This window comes from Homarus americanus, unplaced genomic scaffold (assembly GCF_018991925.1).
Source record: "Homarus americanus isolate GMGI-L3 unplaced genomic scaffold, GMGI_Hamer_2.0 scaffold24260, whole genome shotgun sequence".
Lineage (NCBI taxonomy): Eukaryota > Metazoa > Arthropoda > Malacostraca > Decapoda > Nephropidae > Homarus > Homarus americanus.
Window position 1 is genome coordinate 10,109,645 of NW_024721079.1, and position 22,572 is coordinate 10,132,216.

The 22,572-nt window shown below is 41.5% G+C and overlaps 1 protein-coding gene across 2 annotated transcripts in view; it reads left to right on the forward strand.

Moving 5' to 3' along the window:
* LOC121861545 (secreted frizzled-related protein 3-like) overlaps positions 1–21,292 on the forward strand; it is a 39,652-nt gene extending 18,360 nt beyond the window's left edge. Inside the window, exons 4-10 of one of the 2 annotated variants that reach the window (XR_006088044.1) lie at positions 7,558–7,587; positions 8,258–8,326; positions 12,275–12,440; positions 13,981–14,086; positions 16,363–16,594; positions 16,731–17,022; positions 19,973–21,292. Coding sequence is in view for 1 of the 2 variants with exons in the window: in XM_042359396.1 (XP_042215330.1) it covers positions 7,558–7,587; positions 8,258–8,326; positions 12,275–12,440; positions 13,981–14,086; positions 16,363–16,584 (593 nt within the window). In the remaining variant the exon portion in view is untranslated. The remainder of the gene's footprint in view (positions 1–7,557; positions 7,588–8,257; positions 8,327–12,274; positions 12,441–13,980; positions 14,087–16,362; positions 16,595–16,730; positions 17,023–19,972) is intronic. The other variant, XM_042359396.1, reaches the window with a different exon arrangement.
* The last annotated feature ends 1,280 nt before the right edge of the window (positions 21,293–22,572 follow it).

Below are 22,572 nucleotides of genomic sequence, written 5' to 3' on the forward strand. Positions count from 1 at the left end.
GAAACTCAGAGTTTTCTTCTTAACTTAGTCAACTGCTGCATGGTTCATGTGTAGCAGTCTCCTTGTATTCGTGGAGGAACTGGGTTTGGTCTTTGTTATATATTTATCAATCAAATGGTTCATTTTACTGGTTATGATATTCAGCGTAGTGTCTACGGGAGCTTCAAAATCTAAAGATCAACTGGTTTAAAAATAAAGCAAGTGAAACACAAAAACTTGCAGATCAGCACAAGATGCAAAATTTTTTCAATTTCACTAAAACATTTTATGGGCCAATCACTCGTGGTGCAGCCCCTCTCTGCTCATCCGACGGTAACTCCATAATTAAAGACGATGAAGGCCTTCTTCAGTGATGGAAAGAGCACTACCATTCACTGCTCAACCGAAACACCGATGTGGATGTCCTGACTACCCAGCAGGTCCCTCAGCATCCAGAGCTAACCCATCTCAGCTATTCTCCATCCCTGGATGAGGTAGCTACTGCCATCATACAGATGAAAAATAACAAAGCCTCAGGGCCTGATGGAATACCAGCCGAGGTGTATAAAGCAGGAGGACCTCTGCTTCCCGGCCGTCTCCACTCTCTCCTGGAGAATATATGGAAAAAGGAGGAAATCCCCCAAGCTCTTAAAGACGCCTCCATTGTCAATATTTATAAGAACTAGGGAGACCGTTCAGGTTGTGGCAACTACCGTGGGATCTCGCTGCTGTCCATAGCTGGCAAGATTATCTCCCGAGTCATCCTAAATAGACTTCTTCCTGAAGCGGAAACCTACCTCCCAGAATCTCAATGTGGCTTTAGACCATCACGTGGCACCACTGACATGATCTTTGCTGCCCGTCAGGTACAGGAAGAGTGCAGAGAACAGCGTCGTGACCTGTGCATGGCTTTCATCGACCTAACCAAGGCCTTTGACTTGGTCAACAGGGAAGCCCTCTGGTGGACTCTCAGCCGTTTTGGCTGCCCACCAAAATTCATCGCCATTGTGAGGCAACTCCTTGATGGCACAGTGCTAGTGCAAATTTAGCTGGCGGGTTGGACATCCGGTACCGGATAAAGGGTCTTTTCAACATAAAGACAACTCCAGGCAAGAACAAAGGTGTCGGCAGCTTCCAATACTGAACTTCAGTATGCAGACGACCTCACCCTTGTCGCTCACACTGAATGTGACCTATGGGAGATCCTGAACACCTACGCAGATGCGTATGCACACTTCGGCCTTGAGGTGAGTGTATGTAAGACTCAGATTCTCTTTCAACCTGCCCCTGGTTTCAGCCACACCTTCACCATCCATCCAGTTTAACAGTACTACCCTCAATAATGTTACCCACTTTCGGTATCTCAGCTCCCATCTGTCCACCACTGCGGATATCGATGGAGAGATTCAGTATCAGATCAGATGTGCCTCTCAAGCCTTTTGCAAACACCGAAATCGTGTCTTCAGCTGTAGGGAGCTGAAAGTATCTACAAATTTACACGTATATCGAGCAGTGGTCCTCCCCACCCTGCTATATGGCAGCGACGCATGGGTCACATACAGGAGGCATGTCAAGGCACTTGAAAACTTTCGCCAATGTAATCTACGTTCCATCCTCCGAGTTTGTTGGGAAGACGAGAATAAATGCCAGTATTCTTGCTGACACCAACTGTAGAAGCATCGAGGCTACCATTGTCCATGAACAACAACGCTGGACTGGCCATGTTACCCGCATTGATGACAGTAGACTGCCAAAGCAGCTACTTTACAGTCACCTAACGAATAGTAAACATAATGCTGGTGGGCAACAGAAAAGGTATAAGGATAGTCTTAAGACAAACCTGAAAAAGTGCCAAATCGACCCCCTCACCTGGGAGACGATTACTCCACACCGTAATCCTTGGAGGAGCACCATACAAAAAGGTGTCAATACTTTCGAGTTAGCCTGACTGCATAAAGAGGCAGACAAGCGCCAACGCCGGAAAGACGCTACTTATGCAATTTCTGTGATTGACCATGCCAGTCCCGTATCAGCCTCTTTAGTCACCTCAGAATTCACCAACCTAGGTGACATCCTTAATAACTTATATCATTGTATCACAGCTGGATGATCGTCATACTCGATTCCAAGTGACAGCAAAGCAGTAGTAGTAGTACATAGTGAGTCAGGCCAATGAATACCCCAGATCTCCTCGCCCATCCTGTTTTAATTGCCCTTGTTATATTTGAACCTTGGTCTGGTTTTGTCATGGACAGTAATTCTGAATGACAACATTATGTAGTGACTGATGCCAGTTGAGCTAGTGGTTCCAGCTTGGCCACCATACCCTCCTCGTTAGTTATGATAAGGACCAGCCGTTTGGGTGTTTACTTCCCTCTGTAGTGAGTCGGATCTTTAACATGTTGGAATAGAAAATTGTCCCTCAGAGTTTCTACAAAAAGAGTGGCTGGATTATTGAGGTCATTTGGCTTGGTTTCATTTCTCCAGTCGATGTCGCCAAAGTTAAAGTCCCCAATGACAAGGAGGCGGCTAGGGTTAAGGCTCTTAAGTTCCTATGGTTTAATAAGCTACATTTTGGGGATCTATAGATACATCCGACAATGAGTAAGTTTCTTTCCTTTAGTTTAATTTTACACCACTTGGATTCTTCAAAAACATCCTCCCCAGCACCCTCACCTGGCTTGCTCTAAGGTTTTGCCTAGCATACTGTAGATAACCACACTCTGCTTGCAGGTGGCTTGAGAAAGGTTCGTAAATGAGTCATATCCATCAATAGTGAACTCGCATTCCTCCAGGTCGATTCTCTTGTTCTTGTACAGCAGTTCTACAACACCTATTATATGGGGTTCATGTATCTTGAGTAGGGTTTCAAATTCTGCTCTCTTATCAAGGAGCATGTCAGTATTAGTGTACAATACATGACTTTCAAGCCGAAATTAGTCCTCGGTAATGTCTCTGATTGGCAGTGACTCCGGCCTCCCCCTATTCTCGGCAGCTGCTTCATTTACTAAATTTAATGCATTTTCTGGGGTGTGACCAGAAATGACATTGTTTACAAGGCGCTCGCCTCCTCCTGGGTGGGGGCTGTCCCACTGTTACATGGTTCTGTACTGCTTAAAGAACTTCTGGAGTTCACAGTTTGCCCTCCTGAACACAGGTGGTAATAGTAATACCAAGTTGCACAACCTTGGGACCACAGGATGGCCTGCTTTTGTCCTGTACCATCTACTGTAGCAGTTGTTACTGTCATTCTCCACTAGCCTACAGTAGGCATACACTGTCCACACTGTTATGTGCAGTACTTTCAACTGAATGTACAGTATCTAAAAAAAGTATCTGTCCACACACTGTGTGAAACATTATGAGAGCACAGATGATAAATACAGGTATTAGGACATGCATTTACTTTGGTAAATAGTTTAACATTTATTTCGACATAATTAATATGATGTTCAGATGTCAAACGTAGTAGGATCAGTATAGCACAAAGTCACGAATATCAACCCTCCCGCATCACGAGTTGTATGTAGCTTTTGAGACGTCAACGGTCCAATCTTGGCAAATGCTTTTTTGAGATAGTATGCAATACAACAATGTAACGTAACTGTAATCGCTCTTATGTCTTAACACTGTATCCTTGGCTGGTTGTGTCCTGGTACAGTAAGCAAGCAAGCAAGCAAGAGAACACAACCTTGTAAATGGCAGCAGGTTATGTACTAGGCGCTCAAACTTATGGCCTAACTTAACCAAACAGCTAGTCCACCCACGTACCCGACACGTGGGGATGCATCAGAGCATGATGCAATTTCATGGAACTTTCAGAAAATTTGTTCCCATGACCTGAACGGAGAGATTTCCTCAGGGAGGGCAAACTGTAACAGTACTGTATATACGGTACCTAACCCGTGTTAAGTAGGGTAACTTTGCTTGTTGTTATTATTATTATTAATTGTATTAATATTTTAATATTATTAGTACAGGTACAGAATTGTTGTATCTTTTTTTTTATTTACAGTACGTATACTAAGGGCTAAATAATGGATTCATATTACTGTAGGCCATGACAGTTGATAGACAAAAATATTAGTTGTGGCAGTGGCAGTATGGTAACCAATGAGGTTTATCCGAGGTGTGTTATCTGCTGATATTATTGGGAAAATTTATCTAAAAGTCAACCTTAGCCTTGCACCACTAGTACAGTACACAAAAAGCGCCACTAGTACACTATGTGTCTCTTCAAGTGAAACCAATGGGGAGGGTGCTGCTTAACCCCTAGGCTTCAGGTCACGTCCTATGATGTTTGTCTGTAGAGCTATGGGTTTTGTAACATGACATTTTGGTCTTTCGTGGGCCTATCAGAATAAAAAGGGTGGGCCTGGCTAGATTATGCTGCCAAGTGAGTATATATATATATCTTTCACTCACACATGAGAGCCTCTTTCTCAGCTTTTGTGATGTAGGCATACAGGGCGTCCTCGCTTAACGTCAGGGTTACGTTCCTGAAAATGCGACGTTATGCGAAACAATGTTAAGCGGATCAATTTTCCCCATAAGAAATAGATAAAATACGGGAGTTACGTTCCCCAGCCTCCCTTTGCCCCATGAAAAAGTTACATATACAGAAAATCATTGCCATTTCTATAGAAAATAGTATATAGAACTACAATATTAAGTTTGTATTGGAACTTACCGATGGGCGGAGGTGGTAGAGCGAGTGTGTGGTGGGTAGTGGAGCGAAGGAGGAGGATGGCAGGAGCGAAGGAGGAGGATGGCAGGAACGGAGGAGAAGGGTGGGAACGGAGGAGGGTGGTGAGTCACTGAGAGTCTGTGGCTGCCTGCACCTCCTCCTGCTCTGACTGGGGTGTCTCCGCCGCTGCTTGCTCCTCCTTCGTTGATGTTTGCTCCTCTTCCGTTGTTGGCGGGAATGTTTCGGCAGTAACCGTATCTGAACTGGCAGCTTCACCAGTCATCTTTATGTTGTGGAAGTTATACTGACGCTTAAATCGTTGAAACCATCCTCGGCTGGCCGTAAAGGTCTCGTCCTTCGATTCTTCACCCTCTGTTTCCTTCATGTCGTCAAACAAGGATCTGGCCTTATGCTGGATAACCATAAGGCTCACAGGGGCACTGAATTGATTCTGGTCCTCTATCTACATTGCCAGCATCTTTTCCACCTTCTCTATCACAGTGCTTCTAGTACGAGTCGTCTTAGTAGCACTCAGAGAAGAACCACTTCCAGCACTACCGGTAACCTTAATCTTGTCAGCGTTGGTCCGGATAGTACGCACTGTTGTGGGGGCTAGACCAAGCACAGCGGCTATGTCCACAGCACGTTCCCCTTTTTCAAATCGGGTTAATACATCCATTTTCGTAGCAAGGGTAATGGTCTTACATTGCCTCTTCACTACACTAGCATCAATAGCACTTGATGAGTGCATGGAAGCCATTTCGAATGGTTAGAGTACAGTTTTAGAGCAAAAGCACTTAGGCACACATGAATGATGTGAAGTTGTAACAGACTGGCTTGGCGTTGCTGTGTCGTTCCGTGAGTGAGGGCAGCGCGCTGAGCCGAGAGAGCGTAGCGCGGCCAGCAAGAGTGGGTGATGTGCCGTAGAAAGTCTGTGATATAAAATATCCTTTAAAAACCAAAATTTAAATTTTGCGCCATTTTCGATATTCCTGTGCTGCTCCGAGAAGCCTCAGTCCATACGTGCCTACCATACTGTGAACGCTACTGTGATTACCTCTTCTGTTTGTCCTCCCACGTGCATTCCACATGGCTCCGGGACGTAAGCCAGCCTCATCAAAGGCAAGTATTACTAGCAAAGACTCTAAAGTGACCAAGAGATCAAGAATAGTGATGACCTTGTAGGGTTTCGTGATATTATGTTGTCTAGCACTCAGGATGGATGGAAACTCTAAGGTGGTGGTTTTCTTATATAATATAAGTTATATGGTAGACAGTCTGGTGCTGGAGATGCCGTGTGGTGAGGAGCTGCTCAGTAGACACGTTCGGTGAGTAGCGTGTTGAAGGAGGTAGATGTGCAAGAGCTTCGTTAGAGAAGATGTTGCCTGTTGCTGGCCTCCAGGTTGAATGAGAACGGGACAGCGAGGAGCTTGCTTGGAGGAGGTGTTGCGTGTTCAGGAACCGAGAGCAGAATAAGAGAGCTGGTTGGTGAGGACGCTCAGAGAAGGACAGCTGGTGGGTCGCCATGCTCGCCGGCGGGAGCGAGGACTGCCAGGCAGGCGGAGGAGAAGCGAGGGCCGCCAGGCAGCGGCGGAGGAGGAGGTGTTGCGTGTTCAGGAACCGAGGCCAGAATGAATCTCACTGGAGAGACAGAGCTTATATACACAGCCGCCGGAAGTAGACCGTGGGAAGTCGCCGGTTTCTCGACTCCGTTGCTAAGGAACGGTAGCAGCTGGTGGCTGGTTGCTAGGATACTGTGGCATCTGGTGACGCCCCCCCTGGGCCGCTCGTTTGGTTGCTAGGGAAGACGTAGCAGGTGGCATTGGAATGCGGCTACGCAGTTGTAGGGGAGACGTCCACTACAACCTTAACGAAAAAACCCAGTTTTATTGGACAAGCTCAGAGGTGGTATGAGCTATGGCCTGAGATGTGGTGAAGACTGACAATTCATTTGTGTGTCTTGTCAGAATACAAGTTTTCAAGTGGAGGAATGTGGGTGGAAGAGGACTGGCTGGCTGGCGTGACTGCGTGAGGGCGGGCAGACGCCGGGACAGCAGGGAGAGGCTGGCAATGCGATCGTTGTCGACCTCAGCGAAATATATATTTTTTTTTTATACAACTGTGTTTACGTTTTTCCATTATTATACAACAATATGATTAGTTTCAAATAATAATGTTAGTAAATGCCGGTGCAGTGCATCAGTGATCAGTGTGACCACTGGGCCGTGAGTGGAGAGCATGGCGTGGTTTAGTGCATGACCTACCTGAGCCGTTTGGTGGCCACAGGTACAGTGATTCCTAAAAGAGTATTCGCGGTTTTGGCTTTTCGCGGGGGTTTCAGGAAGTAATTCCCGCGAAAAACACGGGATTACTGTAGATGCTTTATCATGGCATCTCTTATAATGCAATTGATTGCGTCCATGAAGCAGCTGACTTCTGTGGATGCCTTTAAGAAACAGCTTATGACTTTTTTTTTTTTTTAAGCTTATGAACCTGAACAGGGTAGGCTGATGGAGAATTACAGGGTTTAGGCAGTATTAAATCTTAAAGGTATATGAATGATTGAAGTCAAACTGTCACTTTTTGTGATTTTTTATTGTAGTCCACTATTTTTGTTTATTCTCAAATCTTTGACTTTGTAGTGTTTCAAGCACTAGTGAATTTTTAGAACTGCCGCTTTTGTGAAACAAAGAAAAGTACAGTGTTAATTATTTTTATTATTATTATTATTATTATTTAGTATTAAAAGTTTGAACATTAAAAATAACTGCAGTAGTATGGTTGTTACCTAATATTAACAACTAAAATATTTGTGTGGGTACAAACTGTTGCCCTCAGGTAAGAGTCAAACACACTCTCTCTTTCTCACAGCATCTCTTTCTCTTCCTCAGATGTAACGCCTCAGCCAACTCCAGAACAAGGTAATATTCACACACACACACGGCTGCAACTCTATTAATAAACCATTTATTATTATTATTATTATTATTATTATTATTATTATTATTATTATTATTATTATTATTATTATTATTGCACACAGTATCAATTTGTGAAGGCCAGATTTGCATTGCTAATTATTCGAGACCTGTGTTTTTCAATGGCAAATTTTTGTGCTTTTATTTTTTCTGGATATATATACAATACTAAATTAGTTCAACATGTAAAGTTTCCAATTGTGAGATTTTTTTTTGCTTCAAAACATACTTTCGCTCAAAATCTCAATTGGAAATCCTCTCTCTTTTCTTAACATTTTCATTCTTCCTTTGTGTGTAAACATTCATCTTTTATATCTGACTTTTAGCATGAATCTAAGTAATACAGTACAGTATAAGGCTTATTCTTTGTATTCTGTTATGTAATTCCACATTTCATCGCTCATCAGCACAGCCTTATTTTGCTCTTACCCTTCACACACACCTAGTATTACTTATCTCACCTGTCCTGAGCAGACTCCTTTCATATTAAATTGTACGGCAATAATATTTGTATTCCATTCATTTTATAACCAAATATTTTTTATCTTTTCCGCCAAATCTAAAATGCTGTCTTGTGTACACCATCCCATGTACACCAATGCCTCGTGTACAGCTCCATGTGAATGCCTCAAGACTCGGCCTCTACGAAAACGTGTGTACAGAAGACGAAACTTTGACTTTGGTAAGTGATCCATGATTGTGTGTTTGTCTCTATATCTGTCCCGGTCTCTGTCTCTTTGTATATATATCTGTGTGTGTGTGTGATCCTCTGATGCAGAAGATGAAGGAGGCATTTTATGCCGACCTCGACAGAGTGCTAACCTCTATCCCCAGAGAAGACAAGGTTGCGCCCCTTGGTGACTTCAATGCCAGAGTTGGCAGAGATGCTAACATATGGCAGGCTACCACAGGGAGAAATGGACTAGGCAAGTGTAATCCCAACAGCCTACTCTTCCTCATCAAGTGTGCTGCACACAACCTCACTATCACCAATACCTTGTTTAGGCAGGACGACAAGTTTCGTGGCAACACCCACGATCCAAACACTGGCATCTCATTGACTGATCATCGGTTTGTCAGAACCAAGCTCTCACTTCATGTCGCCCCAAAAAGCGAAGGCAGCAAGCCTCCAGAAGAGGTTTTAACACTAAGCTTCTGGAGGACCCAGCGGTAGCACATGCTTTCAGAGAGCAGCTTGAACATGGGCTGATAAACAACCCAACAACAAACAACGCAAATCCCAGTGCCGAATGGGATATTCTCAACACCATCATGACAAAAGCCTACAGAGAGACCCTCGGCCAGATCGAAAGAGTACACCAGGACTGGTTTGATGAAAATGACCCGGAAATCAATGTACTCGTTGATGATAAACCTGCTGCTTTTACTGATTGGCAGAACAACCATTAGTCTTGAACCAAAGCGGGAACTAAACAATCTAAAGAACGATTGGTTTAAAAATCAAGCATGTCAAACACCAAAAATTGCAGATCAGCACAAGATGCATGAATTTTTCAATTCCATTAAAACATTTTATGGGCCAATCACTAATGGCGCAGCCCCCTCCGCTCATCCGGCGGTAACTTCATTATTATAGACGATGGAGGCCTCCTTCAGCGCTGGAAAGAGCACTACTATTCACTGCTCAACCGAAACACCGATGTGGATGTCCTGATTACCCAGCAGGACCCTCAGCATCCAGAGTTGACACATCTCAGCTATCCTCCATCCCTGGATGAGGTAGCTACTGCCATCAAATAGATGAAAAATAACAAAGCCTCAGGGCCTGATGGAATCCCAGCCGAGGTGTATAAAGCAGGAAGACCTCTGCTTACCAGCCGTCTCCACTCTCTCCTGAAGAACATATGGGAAAAGGAGGAAATCCCCCGAGCTCTTAAGATGCCTCCATCGTCAATATTTATAAGAACAAAGGAGACCACTCAGACTGTGGCAACTGCCTTGGGAATCTCAATGTGGCTTTAGAACATCACGTGGCACCACTGACATGATCTTTGCTGCCCGGCAGTTACAGGAAAAATGCAGAGAACAGCCGTGACGTATACATGGCTTTCATCGACCTAACCAAGGCCTTTGACTTGGTTAACAGGGAAGCCCTCTGGTGGACCCTCAGCCGATTTGGCTACCCACTAAAATTCATCGCCATTGCGAGGCAACTCCACGATGGCATGAACGGAAGTGTCCTGTATAACGGCATCCAGTCTGAGTTCTTTCCCATCCAAACAGGGGTTTAAACAAGGGTGTGTTCTGGCACCTACGCTGTTTTCCATTTTCTTGGCTGCCTTCGTTACTCGTTCCAGTCCCAATTTAGCCGGCAGGGTGGGCATCGAGTACCGGGTGATGTCTCCAGGCAAGAACAAAGGTGTCGGCAGCTTCCATCACTGAACTTCAGTACGCAGACGACCTCACCCTTGTTGCCCCCACTGAGCACGACCTACAGGAGATCCTGAACACCTACACAGGTGCGAAAGACTCAGATTCTCTTTCAACCTGCCCCTGGTTCAGACACACCTCCACCATCCATTCAGCTTAACGGTACTACCCCCTCTCATATTACCCATTTTCGGTATCTTGGCTCCCACCTGTCCACCACCGCAGACATTGATGAAGAGATTCAGCATCGGATCAGATGTGCATCTCAAGCCTTTGGCAGACTCCGAAACCGTGTCTTCTGCTGTAGGGAGCTGAAATTATCTACAAAACTGCACGTATATTGGGAGGTTAAAAGCCAGTAGAAGTAACAATAAATGCTCAGTATTACTGGCAAATTTCCAGTCACACAAAAAAGACAGTCTCAACACTATTGTCTATGAAAACTCGCTAAACGGCAAACTCTACCTATGAAGATCAGAGCTTGAATGATTCCTTGGTGGGCACCTGTAGATGGCGTCCACTAATGTATTTTAGCCATTACAACTGGATACGAGTTACCATGATGTATGACAAAACTTTCGAGAACAATATCCTGGTTCCCATTATTAAGGACTTCTATCTATAGTAGATTACAGTATAGTCTCCATTTACGCGGTCAATTGAACCTGTGGCGGTCCGTGTAAAACGAGACGAGTAAACAAAATAACAGAACATATGGGATTAAGTGAAATAGAGACAGGGCCGACCCCCAAACTCCACTTTTTCCGACACAATACGTACGTTGTAGTAAAAATAGTAACTTAATTTTATGATGGTATGCACACACACATAATGTAAAAGAGAAATATCAATAAGAGAATAATATACTGTACCAGGTAAAAGAAAAATCAAGGTTTAACACTTACGTTAGTAGAAGAGATGGGTCGGCATACGTGGATGGCGGCTGGTTCCGAGGCAGAGGGCAGATTAGTTGCCCTCCAGTGAATCACTATCACTATTCACAAAGGTTTGCAGGGCCTCCCTGACAAACCCCTCAAAGTCCATATCGTCACTGACTCTATTACTGACTTGAGCTGGCTGTGGTTGTGGTGGGTTGCGGGCGAAGAAGTCCGTAACACTACGTTGACGACTAGCATTGATGTTGTCGTGATACATCTGGACATACAGCTCCATAATTTTCGACAGAAGGTTCTTACACACTTCATGCCGATGCTTGACTGTGTCTTTGTCAAGGATGAGCTTGATTTTCTCCCCCAACTCGATGACTTCCTTCCTTCCTTCCTTTTGGTTCAGGTTCAAGGTTTTTCTGGGGTGGTGGGGGTCCAGCGGAAGCCATTGTGAGGGGAATAGCGGGTACAAGAGAGAACTGTATACGTGGAGACTGAGAACAATGAGACTGGCCCGGCTAGGTCAGCGACTTCTTCCCTCTGGTGGCCGGGCACGTCATGTTACATTAGACCAATCACAGCTAGCGGCGGAGGGAGGTAAGGATGCGTGACCCAATCACAGTCCAATACGTCATAGGACGTCAGTGATGATGTAAGAGCGACCTAATGCGCACCCCTCCCTGCTCCGCTTCCCGTGTATGGTCAAGAATGGACTGCATGAATAAAAAATGGCGCGGTTCGTCTGGACCTCTCGTCCGCTCGCCGCGTAAATGATGAAATTAACCGCGTAATTAAAAAATTTCATTCTGGCAAGGTGCAATGTAAATGACCAAACGCGTAAACAAAATCCGCGTAAATGAAGACTCTACTGTATATGTGTAAATCTGAATATACTAAGACTTTTTGTCTTAAAACAGTTTATATTATGTGGTTCTGAAACATTGTTTATTTACAAACTGCAATCATATATATCTGCCAGAGAGTGTTTTGATGGCACTGAGTGTGAGCTCTTTCAAGACCGGGGTTGACCAACACTGGTGAAGGTACAGATACATTATGGAGCCAGTGCTGTAGTGTGTGTGGGGGGGCTAGGTTGACTACCCCTTGATGAGTGCCCAGCCAACCTGTTAAAGATTTGCCATGTCAACAACAGTATATCTCACACTAATATATCTTGACAGGTATATCTGGCATGTATTGTATATATGCCACAGGTATTACTGACACTGCTACATTTTTTACACTAGTATTTAAATGACAATGCTGCAAATCTGACACTACTTTGCTGCATATCTAACAATAGTATGGTATATATCTGACAATTACTGTTTGTTTGACTGGTTGCTCCTCAGTGGTCCGTGGGAAGGTGCGGAGTGTGGATACTTTCGGGTCTCTTACGCTGACGACTGTGGCGGTGACGAAGGTGGTGAGGAAGGGTCGTGTGCAGGTGATCCCAGGAGCCGACGCGCACCTGTGGACAAACCGATCCTGTGCTTGTCCTCCTCTCCCCCTCCACCAGTAAGTGTCACTCTTTACTACTTATTTATTTTTTTTGTTCTTTCTTTAATGGGATTTTCATTTCCATATGTGTAAACTCTTGGAATAATCTGCCACAGAGACTTGTGACAGCACTGAGTGTAAGCTCTTTCAAGACCAGACTTGACCAACACTGGCGCAGGTAAAGATACATCCTGGAGCCACTTGACCGACCAGTCAAGTGGCTAATGAACTAATCAGCGGTGAAGAGAATAAAAGTAAAGTAAAAGTATTAGTTGGTGTAGCTCAGTCAATGGTGGAACACTTTATGACAGGTGTAGATAGATATATTATATTTAATACTGTGGATAAATAGCTAGATTAGGTTAGACAGACTGGGTAGATTGATTGCTATGATATAGATTAGATAGATTTATTGATGAGGTAGATTGATAGATTGATTAAAATTAATAGATATTTTTTTAATATAATTACTAGGTATACAATCAGTGGTAAATAAGATAATAAGTTCTCTGGTTAACCTGGTGCCTTGTTGCCAGTACAGTACTGTATATACCTAGACATCTGTTGTCATACTTGGCAGAATAACTACTAGTATGCCCTCATACCATCCCTCTAACTCCACACTACCTACCACCCATACTACTACCACCCTATTATAAAGGGGGCCGATTCCGCTGTCACCATTTATAAAGAGTGCGGATTTCTTATTAGTCTTTTCTTATCAATTTATCCCCCGGCTGGTAACTTTTAACTCTTCAACCTGTTTTTCTCTCAATTTCTTACTTCATTAATTTTCTCCATTAGTTCTGTCTAGTTATTTCATTTCATATAGTTACTTCATAACCTCTGACCTTTGGTAGCATGGCGAGGGTTTGGGCACATGGGAAAATGGTACCCCTAACATACTCTAAAAATGGTTTATTAATATGAAATAAAATTTGGTTAAAGATGTCATTAACATACAACTACAAGGATCAACTCCTTGGCTTTACTCATCTGAAATTCCAATTAGATACACTAGCTTCTTACATCATTACTGGTTGTACATTTAAAAGAGCACACCACATGACAAGCTTACATATGGCAATACACGGTACCTGAGATTCTCAACTCTTAATCAGTCACAGGAATTTAGGAACATACCAACAATACTACTTTAACATTATCAGGGGTGTAGCTTCTTTCTGCTATTTTTCTACATTCGCCAAGAAATAAGTGGCGACCTCATACTCTTGCTGAGGAGATACCTAGGGTACTCCGATGAATAACACAGCCACAGCATACTATACTTAGAGGTGGACTCAAAACACACAACACTGCTACTGAGAGCTGGCCGTGTTTACTATGATGCGTGAGATCAACATGGATGGACAGTCAACACAGGTTGGTGGGTGGCTGGCCTGGCTGGGCTGCAGCCTGGCTGGGCTGTGTGGATATGACGCTACTTGGTCTCAGTGGGTTCATCCATCTCCACTACCCTAACCACCACCACCACCACACTAACCACCACCACACTAACCACCACCACACTAACTACTGCCCCATCCCTTGTCACCAGAGACTACCTGTTGCTGGGCTGGGAGGACTTCGCCAACAGTCGTCTGCTGTACCTGGACGGGAGTATTGCAGTCCCCTATAGGAAGAAGCATGTGAAGAAGATACAGGTGAGTTAGTAGTGGTTGGTGGCACTGTACTGAGTGCTGGTAATGATGGTTGTGGTGGTAGTTTGTGATGTTGAGTGGTGGTGATTGTACATTAAATAAAGGTGTTGCTGAGCAGTGATAAGTTAAGTAATGGTCACTGTACTGAATGGTGATAATACTGTACTGAGTGATGATCATTAGTGATGGTACTGGTAAGTTAAATAATATATGCATTGAGATATGTACAGTCTCGTTCAAGATTCTTCGAACACTGCTGGCAGCTCAAGGTCGTTTGTTTACTATAGTACGTCGTAAAAATTATGAATAAATGTAAAAGTGTATTGGTGATTGGTTACTTAGTTCCCTGTTGCTTAATTTACTGGTTGGTCTTTGTTGTTTCGTATTATATTAAATTACGTACTAAACAAACAGCCTAGAGTTGCCAGCTGTCTCCAGCAGTGTTTGAAGAATCTTGAACGACACTGTACATTCCACACCACTTACAAGGCACACAGACTGGTGGCCTCAAAATTCCTAAATGGCAACTTCGCTAGGGCTACCATGTCAAGGCTAGTGAATTTTTGAAACATGTAAACAAATTGGAAATAAAAACAATTACTGTATTACAAATGAATGATATGCAGTAGAGTATTGTGAATCTGTTACAGTACTCTTAAAAGCTTTTTGAGATTTCTAAAAAAAGAAAAGAGAGAGAGAGAGAGAGAGAGAGAGACTGTAGAACTCTATTTACAGCGATTCAATTTAAGATTATTGATTTAAAGAGACCCCCACAATTAAGGACAATGTTTTAATTTAAAGCGAATCTTTCCTATTTTGCGCGAGTCAGTCTGGTGCATCATATGTTAAATTTTGCTCCTAATGTTTCTCTGGGCACACTACACTGTCCTAAGGGCAAAGCTGTACTGTACATGTACTCAAAATAATGTACTAAATGATTACTAAAATTTTTGTCTAGTGCAAACTATAGCATGATTATATTCAAATTAATCACCATCTTATAAGAATTCCAGCAATGTAAATTATATTCTCCCCGGTCACTTCTGTGACATTTTATAAATAAAAAACAAAAATTCAAGCTAAAGGACATAAATAAAAAAAAATATATACTTCACTAGACCTTTGGCCCAACTGTCAAACGTGTCAGTGTCACTGTCACTCCCCTCCCATCTTCCCAGCCAGGGTTTGGTGGTAATAGGCATTAAGTTTTTATCTTATACAATATCACAGACTAAAGTTAGGAGAATATAATTTGCATTGCTAGAACCCTTGCAAGACAGTGAATAATTTGAATATAAATGTCATATATTTTGCACGAGATAAAATTTTTAGCCCTTTGTAATAAAATTAATTAGAACTAAAATTTGTATGTCTAATGCGAACTATAGCATGCATATACTGTATTCAAATTAATCACTGTCTTATAAGAATTCCAGCAATGTTAATTATATTCTCCCATGTCAGTTCAGTGACATTTTATAAGAGAAAAACTTAGTCACTCTTAAGGACAGATAAATAAATAAGCACTAGACCTTGGCATAAACTGTCAAACAGACCATTTCACGTCCCATAATTTTAGCTGTGTTGATTTATGAGTGTTTGTTTTAACAATACTACAAAAAACAATGTTTTGTTTATTCTAGGAGATGGGCTGAGGAGCATCTGGGTAGACTCTCAGTCCTTTTAGTATTTTGTGTTTCTCTCAAATACCAAACTAAATTATTCCATTGAAACAACACTTTGATTTAGTGCGAATTCGGTTTAAGGCGACCTCTCTTGGAACGTATCTCGTGTTATATCGATGTTCTACTGTATTCACTAACATTTGGGATTATGATGGAAGACTTTTTTGGAGGCTAAGATTTTGAGTAAATTAGAGAGCTAGTTTTAATTGTGGTGGGAACAAGTTAAATTTAATATTATATTCTTATCATTTTAGACCCATGAAGGCCAGGTGTGTAATACCATGTACATTAATTACTTCTCAACAGGTAAAAGATGAGGTGTTTCAATATAAAATTTGAATTGTGAGGATTTCTTTCATCAGTGTAGTGTACTGTATGTGTTATAACTACATTACTTTGATGTACTATACTATTGTTCAACAGCTAAACAGATTCTTTGCCAAAAAAGGTTATGTCAGGTTAGTGCAGGTAGTATGCAATATACTTAAACAGTGTGATATGCATTTCTCATGGTTTAATAATTGTCTGAAAATTATTGATATCTTTAATACTTATGTAACGCTTATCATATTTTAACATGGTCATCCCTAACAGAACTGGGAAGGCCTCGATGCATCCCCAACACCCACTGTCAATACTCCCCTCTCCTCCACGCTCACCCCGGCCCACCCAGGCAGTGATGTGAGGAATAATCAGAGGAGAAGGAAGCGGAAAAGGAAGAACCCTCGAAATAAAAAACTGAAAAGAAAAAGAAGAAAAAATAGAAGAGGGAGGAAACACAATAGCGAGAGACGAACAAACAACTCTGGACGCTGAGGGGATAGAGGTAGGCCATCCCTGTTGGTCTGTAGAACTGAACTACAACTTACAGTATTTCTCTTTTTCTCTATCTATCTGTCTATTCATAGTTTACATTGCTGTCACAACTTCCATAATCCTTTGCGCGGTCCGTTATCTTGTAGGTATAGACGCTACACACTACAGTGATCGCTGTCATAAACAAACATGCCTACACTTTGAAAGAGTAAGTTCAAGATAATGGTGAATTCATGTGTTGTTGCTGGATGCCACAATACATCTAAGAAGAAAGACAAGTCCCGATCATTCCACACTATTCCTGCTTTCATTTATAATCAAGAAGATAAAACACAAGAATTGTCTATAAAGAGGAAGGATTTGTGGACTTCTAGGGTAAACTGAAAAGGGCGGTTGCCTTCTGAACATTCCAAGTTTGTTCCGACCATTTCAATGAAGGTAGGCATAATAAATAAGTAATGTATTTTAGTTAATATCATATCAACAACATTTTCTTCTACAAATATTTGTCCATCAATAATACTGTATCACAGACTCACTCCACTGTATACTATAGGCATTAATATGCATACAGGTATCTCAATGTATAGGCCTAGGCCTAATGTACTTTATTGTACATCCATGTGTGGGTATGCATGCATGTGTGACATGACAGTTGATGAAAATACACTGTATATAGAAATGCTCTCATAAATGTGTAAATTCTTCTACCTAATGGTCTGAGTCCATTTATGTTCATCAACTTGAATGACAGCTACATGTTTAAATTTATACAATGCACAGCTAGTATTCAGCACAGGAGATGTAAATTCTATAAGTCAAAATTTCTCCTGTGCTGGGACAGTATATGCTACATTGACATACACGAACAAGCTAATAAATACAGCCAGTGAAATATGATGACCCTCACACATGCATGTACAAAACAGGCAAATTTCAAAATTTAATACAATACACAGATTATTTGTTGTTAATGTGCTACTGATGACATCAAGCTTCTGTGGACATACATTAATCTGAATTGGAGGCATTTAATGACTTGTATGCCCTGAGTTCATCAACTACATAAGCACTTTTTCTATAAATCATGTAAGTTTCAATGTCCATGTTCGCTATTGGTGGGAAAGTGTCTGGGTTTACCGACCATCTTGATTTGTCGAATGAATCAATATATATATCCCTGTGTATTTTCTTTATCACCACCGCCTGGTTTCTTATTAGGTAACATTGTAATATGTTGTAAATGAAATTGCAGCACTAAATAGTCGCGTCGAGTATGGCGTGTTGTTGTTGACAGTTGTGAGTTTATACCTACAACATGGTGGCAGCCAGAGGACCGCGTTGCATTATGGGAGTATGTGACGTCACACGAAAACTAAGAATATCCCTCATATCTCCTAGATTCTCCCTTCATATTTATATATCTGCAATAAGTACAATATGGCAACTTTAGAATTTTGCCTGTACAGTAATGAATTCTTATTTTATTATTTACCTTGTGTAGTGACATAACTTCCTTCTTTGCTGAAGGTGGGAATTGAGAGTGTAGATGGGCTTTAGGGGGGATTATATCTTTGAATATAGTACTGTACAGTGGTCCCTCGGTTAACGAACTCCTCGGTTAACGAAATTTCGGTTAACAAATTCCCTTCCATAAGAATCTTCATTTCGGTTCACGAAAAAAAATTCGGTTAACGAATTCCTTACGAATTCCTCTCAACATGTTTTCGCTTGTTCACTAGCTGGAATATTAGTCCGCCAATACAGTAATCGGCTCTAGAGCTTAAATTTGTTCCCATTTGAGTAAATACCCCATATCAAGAAGGTTGTACTATTCAATAATTTTACAAGTTTTACATTAAATTTTTTAGTCATTTTAACAATTAATGAACATAATTGAAGTACAGGAAACTAGTTGTTAGTGCACCCAGTTGTTGACTCACCCAACAGGCGTCAGTTTGTGTCTGCTCAGTGGAGGTAACATCTTGCTTGAGACACTCTTGAACATAAACTATTTTTACGTTTTTACAGTACAATTATTGGTCATTCTGAAATTTATTTTACATATTGACAATATATAGTGCAGTGTTGATTTAAAGAAAATAATCTTGAATTACACCTAGTGAACTTAAAATTTTATGGGTGAAATGACGGCATGAAGCATGGGGTGATTTCTCTTCCATCCCCACTTCCTTCTCTTCTCCTCCACTCCCACTTCTAATTCCCATCATCATCATCAACCAGGAGCCTTCTACATACACACCTCAAAGCAAGTGTACTTTACTGCATTTATTTTTACTTTGTATGTAATTTTTGGTGAGCTGGAACCAATTACGCACGACCTTCTGGAACGAATTGTGTTCGTTAACCGAGGGACCATTGTATTTGTATGTTGTACACTGCACAATACCATTGCATCACATGAATATATAAGTTTGATCTTAGTGTTTGTATTGCACCTGTGTCAATATTGGCAAAGTTTGTCCAGGTGACAATTACAAAACACAAGGGGACATTTAAAATTATAAAATTTGTTTTTGAGGGAGCAATCGTTATGATGCCAGAATTTTAAGTTGCGACACGTCAACCCCCCACAGTCTCACACTCGGTGCATAGCCAGACACCGCTTAGGCAGTACTTTGCCCCCACCACAAGGGTCTAGGTTAGTAAGCATAGCAAGTTCTCTTCTTGTATTGTACATAAATATGAGATAAAGATACAACATAAGTTATGTCATATCACATATAAGTGAACTGCAGATGACTCTTACATTATGTCACATAACTTAAGAGTCATATGCTGTTCACTAATATGTGATAAGTCGTTGTGCTCCCCCTGTAGTCTGAATTTATCCTGGTGATACCCCCTGCAAAAGACTTGTAAAATTTCTTAAGTGCCTAAGTGATATTTTCAGTCACCTCCTGAAACAGATAATACACATATTTATTTCAATATCACGACTGTCCATATGTGCTTATGTTCTCATAGGGGCTAATGAAGAGGATCAAGTTGTGTTTGGTTGAGTGAGGGGTAGTGTTGGCCTTCACTTCAGCTGAGGTAGACCCAATCAACAGACCTATATTCTCACTCCCTGGTTTATGATCACTAACTCTTATTGAATGTGCTTAATGTTTTTACTTCTTGGGTTATTATCTGGTGTTCTTAAATACTGTATGCAGTGAACCACATTATCACTTACTGATCAATAAAAAACATCTTGGCATTATTTCTTACAACTGTTTTAAGTATTTTCTTTCCAAGTCATTTGTATATCATGGTTTATTAGACTTGAAACAGCTAACCACAAACTTTGTTAAGGAAATGAAAATTAAACAATGGCTAATCCAGCAAACAAAATGAAAACTGACTCAAATTACTTTTTCAACAGTTGTGATGACATCTTTCCTGTATTGTGGTAAACCTCAACACTTGTAGATGGTCAGTGACAGCAAAGTGTCCATTCATCAGGTACTGCTGAGAGAGAGGTATCAACTAGAGGACTTGTGTGCTGTGATACGGTTACGTTGTCCCGACCAACAATTAGCACTGTGATACAAGGACAACCATGACTAGAGATGCCCACTAAAATATGCACATTTGTAACATGTAATTATTATGTGGTGTACATGACTTGTATGTTATATTAAGTGTACATTAATTATTTTATAATTAAGTGGTGTAAATGAGTTATAAGTGATGATTAGATAGCAAGCATTTGTTTTAATGCCCATTATGTACTTACCGTAATTCAATTTTACAATAGTAGCCAATGAAAACTCCTGAGGCAAGAATTTAAAGAATACATTTACTGTATAATTATTTTCAAAATAAACCAGTATGACATTTTCATCTTTATTCAAAGTAAATTTAAGTAGTGTTATGAAGAGTCCTGTCAGTGTAATATAAAGGAGTTTCTTACAGAGGAAAATTGGTCCAAAGATGATAATTATTTTGTCAGACATTACCACAGTTACTCTTACAACATGAGCCAGTGAACCATCCTTAGTCAAAATATATAAGTGCAAAAGTTATGTTATAAACATTTGTTAATGTTCTGTAACTGTTGGGAACTTACTCGCTACTTTCATTAAACAGCTGCATTGAATTTAGATCTAAAGATGGAAAGCTGCAGTACAGTATAGGCAGAACAAGGTGAAATGTTCCTTTGCCTGCCAGATACTGAAATTTACCTACCCAAGAAAATGTACTTTGTGAACTGCTTTTCACAACTCCTAACTATAAATTGGTAGTGCTGTCAACTACTGTACCACTCTGAGATATCAGGTAAGTGCTGGAGTTAGGAATGGATAAAGAGTCACTAGTTTGTTATAAAATAATGAACTATTTCTCCATAACATTTCTCACTGGGTGGCTGTCACAAAGCCAGTCATATCATAATAATGCCTTAAGCTAAATTAGAAGCTAAATTAGGGACAATGACTGAGTGCTCCTCCAGGTCTCTGCTACTCACTGAGATAGTTAACCTAAAGCTATGTGATAAATGACAATGTGCTTAAATCTTAAACTGTACAGGTACTTTTTATATTTATATTAGTGTATGAAACTGAGTACTGTACACTATTGGTATCTGTTTTATGTCTTATTTTCTCTTTGAATACTGAACTTGCTCCATGCTTGTAACATTTGCTTTAACTGATGATGTCCAAGGAGCAGAAAAAAAAATGCTAATATGATACTGTAACTACAAGTTTTGTCTTTTATTCTTTCGTCTTTATGATCTTAATTAAGTTTACATGTGTACAAAGAATTACTATAAGTCCCAGTCACGTGTATTGCTGGACCAAACGTGAGAACATCTCCAATTTTTATCTATAAATTTACATGAGTTGCTACCCACAACATTGAGGAAAGGCAAAGTTGACAAGTTAAAATAATGAGTGAATAATCTAGGGGGTTCAAATACGTGGATGCAGCAAGTAAGGAGCACTCGTGCAAGAATCACTGTTATCGTGACAGACAAATTTAAGTTTTGAAAAGGATAAGAAGATTATTAAGTAAACTGAGTCATCTAATAACATTTATATTAAGTATTGATTAATATAGTTAATTAGGTACATTAAACTACACAAGAAAAACTCAAATATGCAATTATCAAAACACATCAGAATATTACCTGATTATTCTTACTTTAACATTAAATACACATACAGTACTATGCTGATAACCACAAGGAAAGAAGAAAACAGGAATTTCCCAAGCGCTTTTGTGTAATTCACATCTTCAGGGGTGAGTACAGTTGTAGTGGATTTCTCCCCTACAAACGCTGTTTGTTGCTGAGTAGCTGACCCCGCAAATTCCCCAGTGTATGCCTCGTGGTCTAGGTCAACCAGCGCCGCCTTACATAGCGGAGGTCAACTATTAAGCCACGCCTACCTCCGCTATATAAGACCTGACCTCGTGGTGACCTACCTCTCTCTTTCTACCTACACACCCCAGCCAGCAACACATCCTCTTCCTCCTCCTGCCTGGCGGTCCTCGCTCCCGCCGGCGAGCATGGCGACCCACAAGCTGGTCCTCCTCTGAGCATCCTCACCAATCAGCTCTCTCTACATCACGCTTGTAACCACGCTGCCACTTCCCAGCACCAAGCTGCATTGTACATCCAATACAACATGTATACAGAGAGCACATTGTGAGTTTCCTTTCTCCATCCCATCCTGAGTGAGAACCAAACAACCCGTACCCCACAAATGGTGACCCCGGAGATTCGCACTCACACAGGTTGGAGGAGAAACAGATCACGCTCCCCGTCTTCAAGCAACATGGAAGACTGGCTTATTCACCCAGAAGCAGCTCTCATCGGTTCTACAGCTACTGCTTCTCTAAGCAGACACCAGCTCCTCTTCCTGCCCCAAGCACCACGTCCTACCGACCCCAACACACCCATCCTGCCTCAGACGTCGCCCCTGGCCCAGCAGTACCCCCTGCCGCTCCTCCTGATGCAGCCCCTGCTCCTGACGAGGCCCA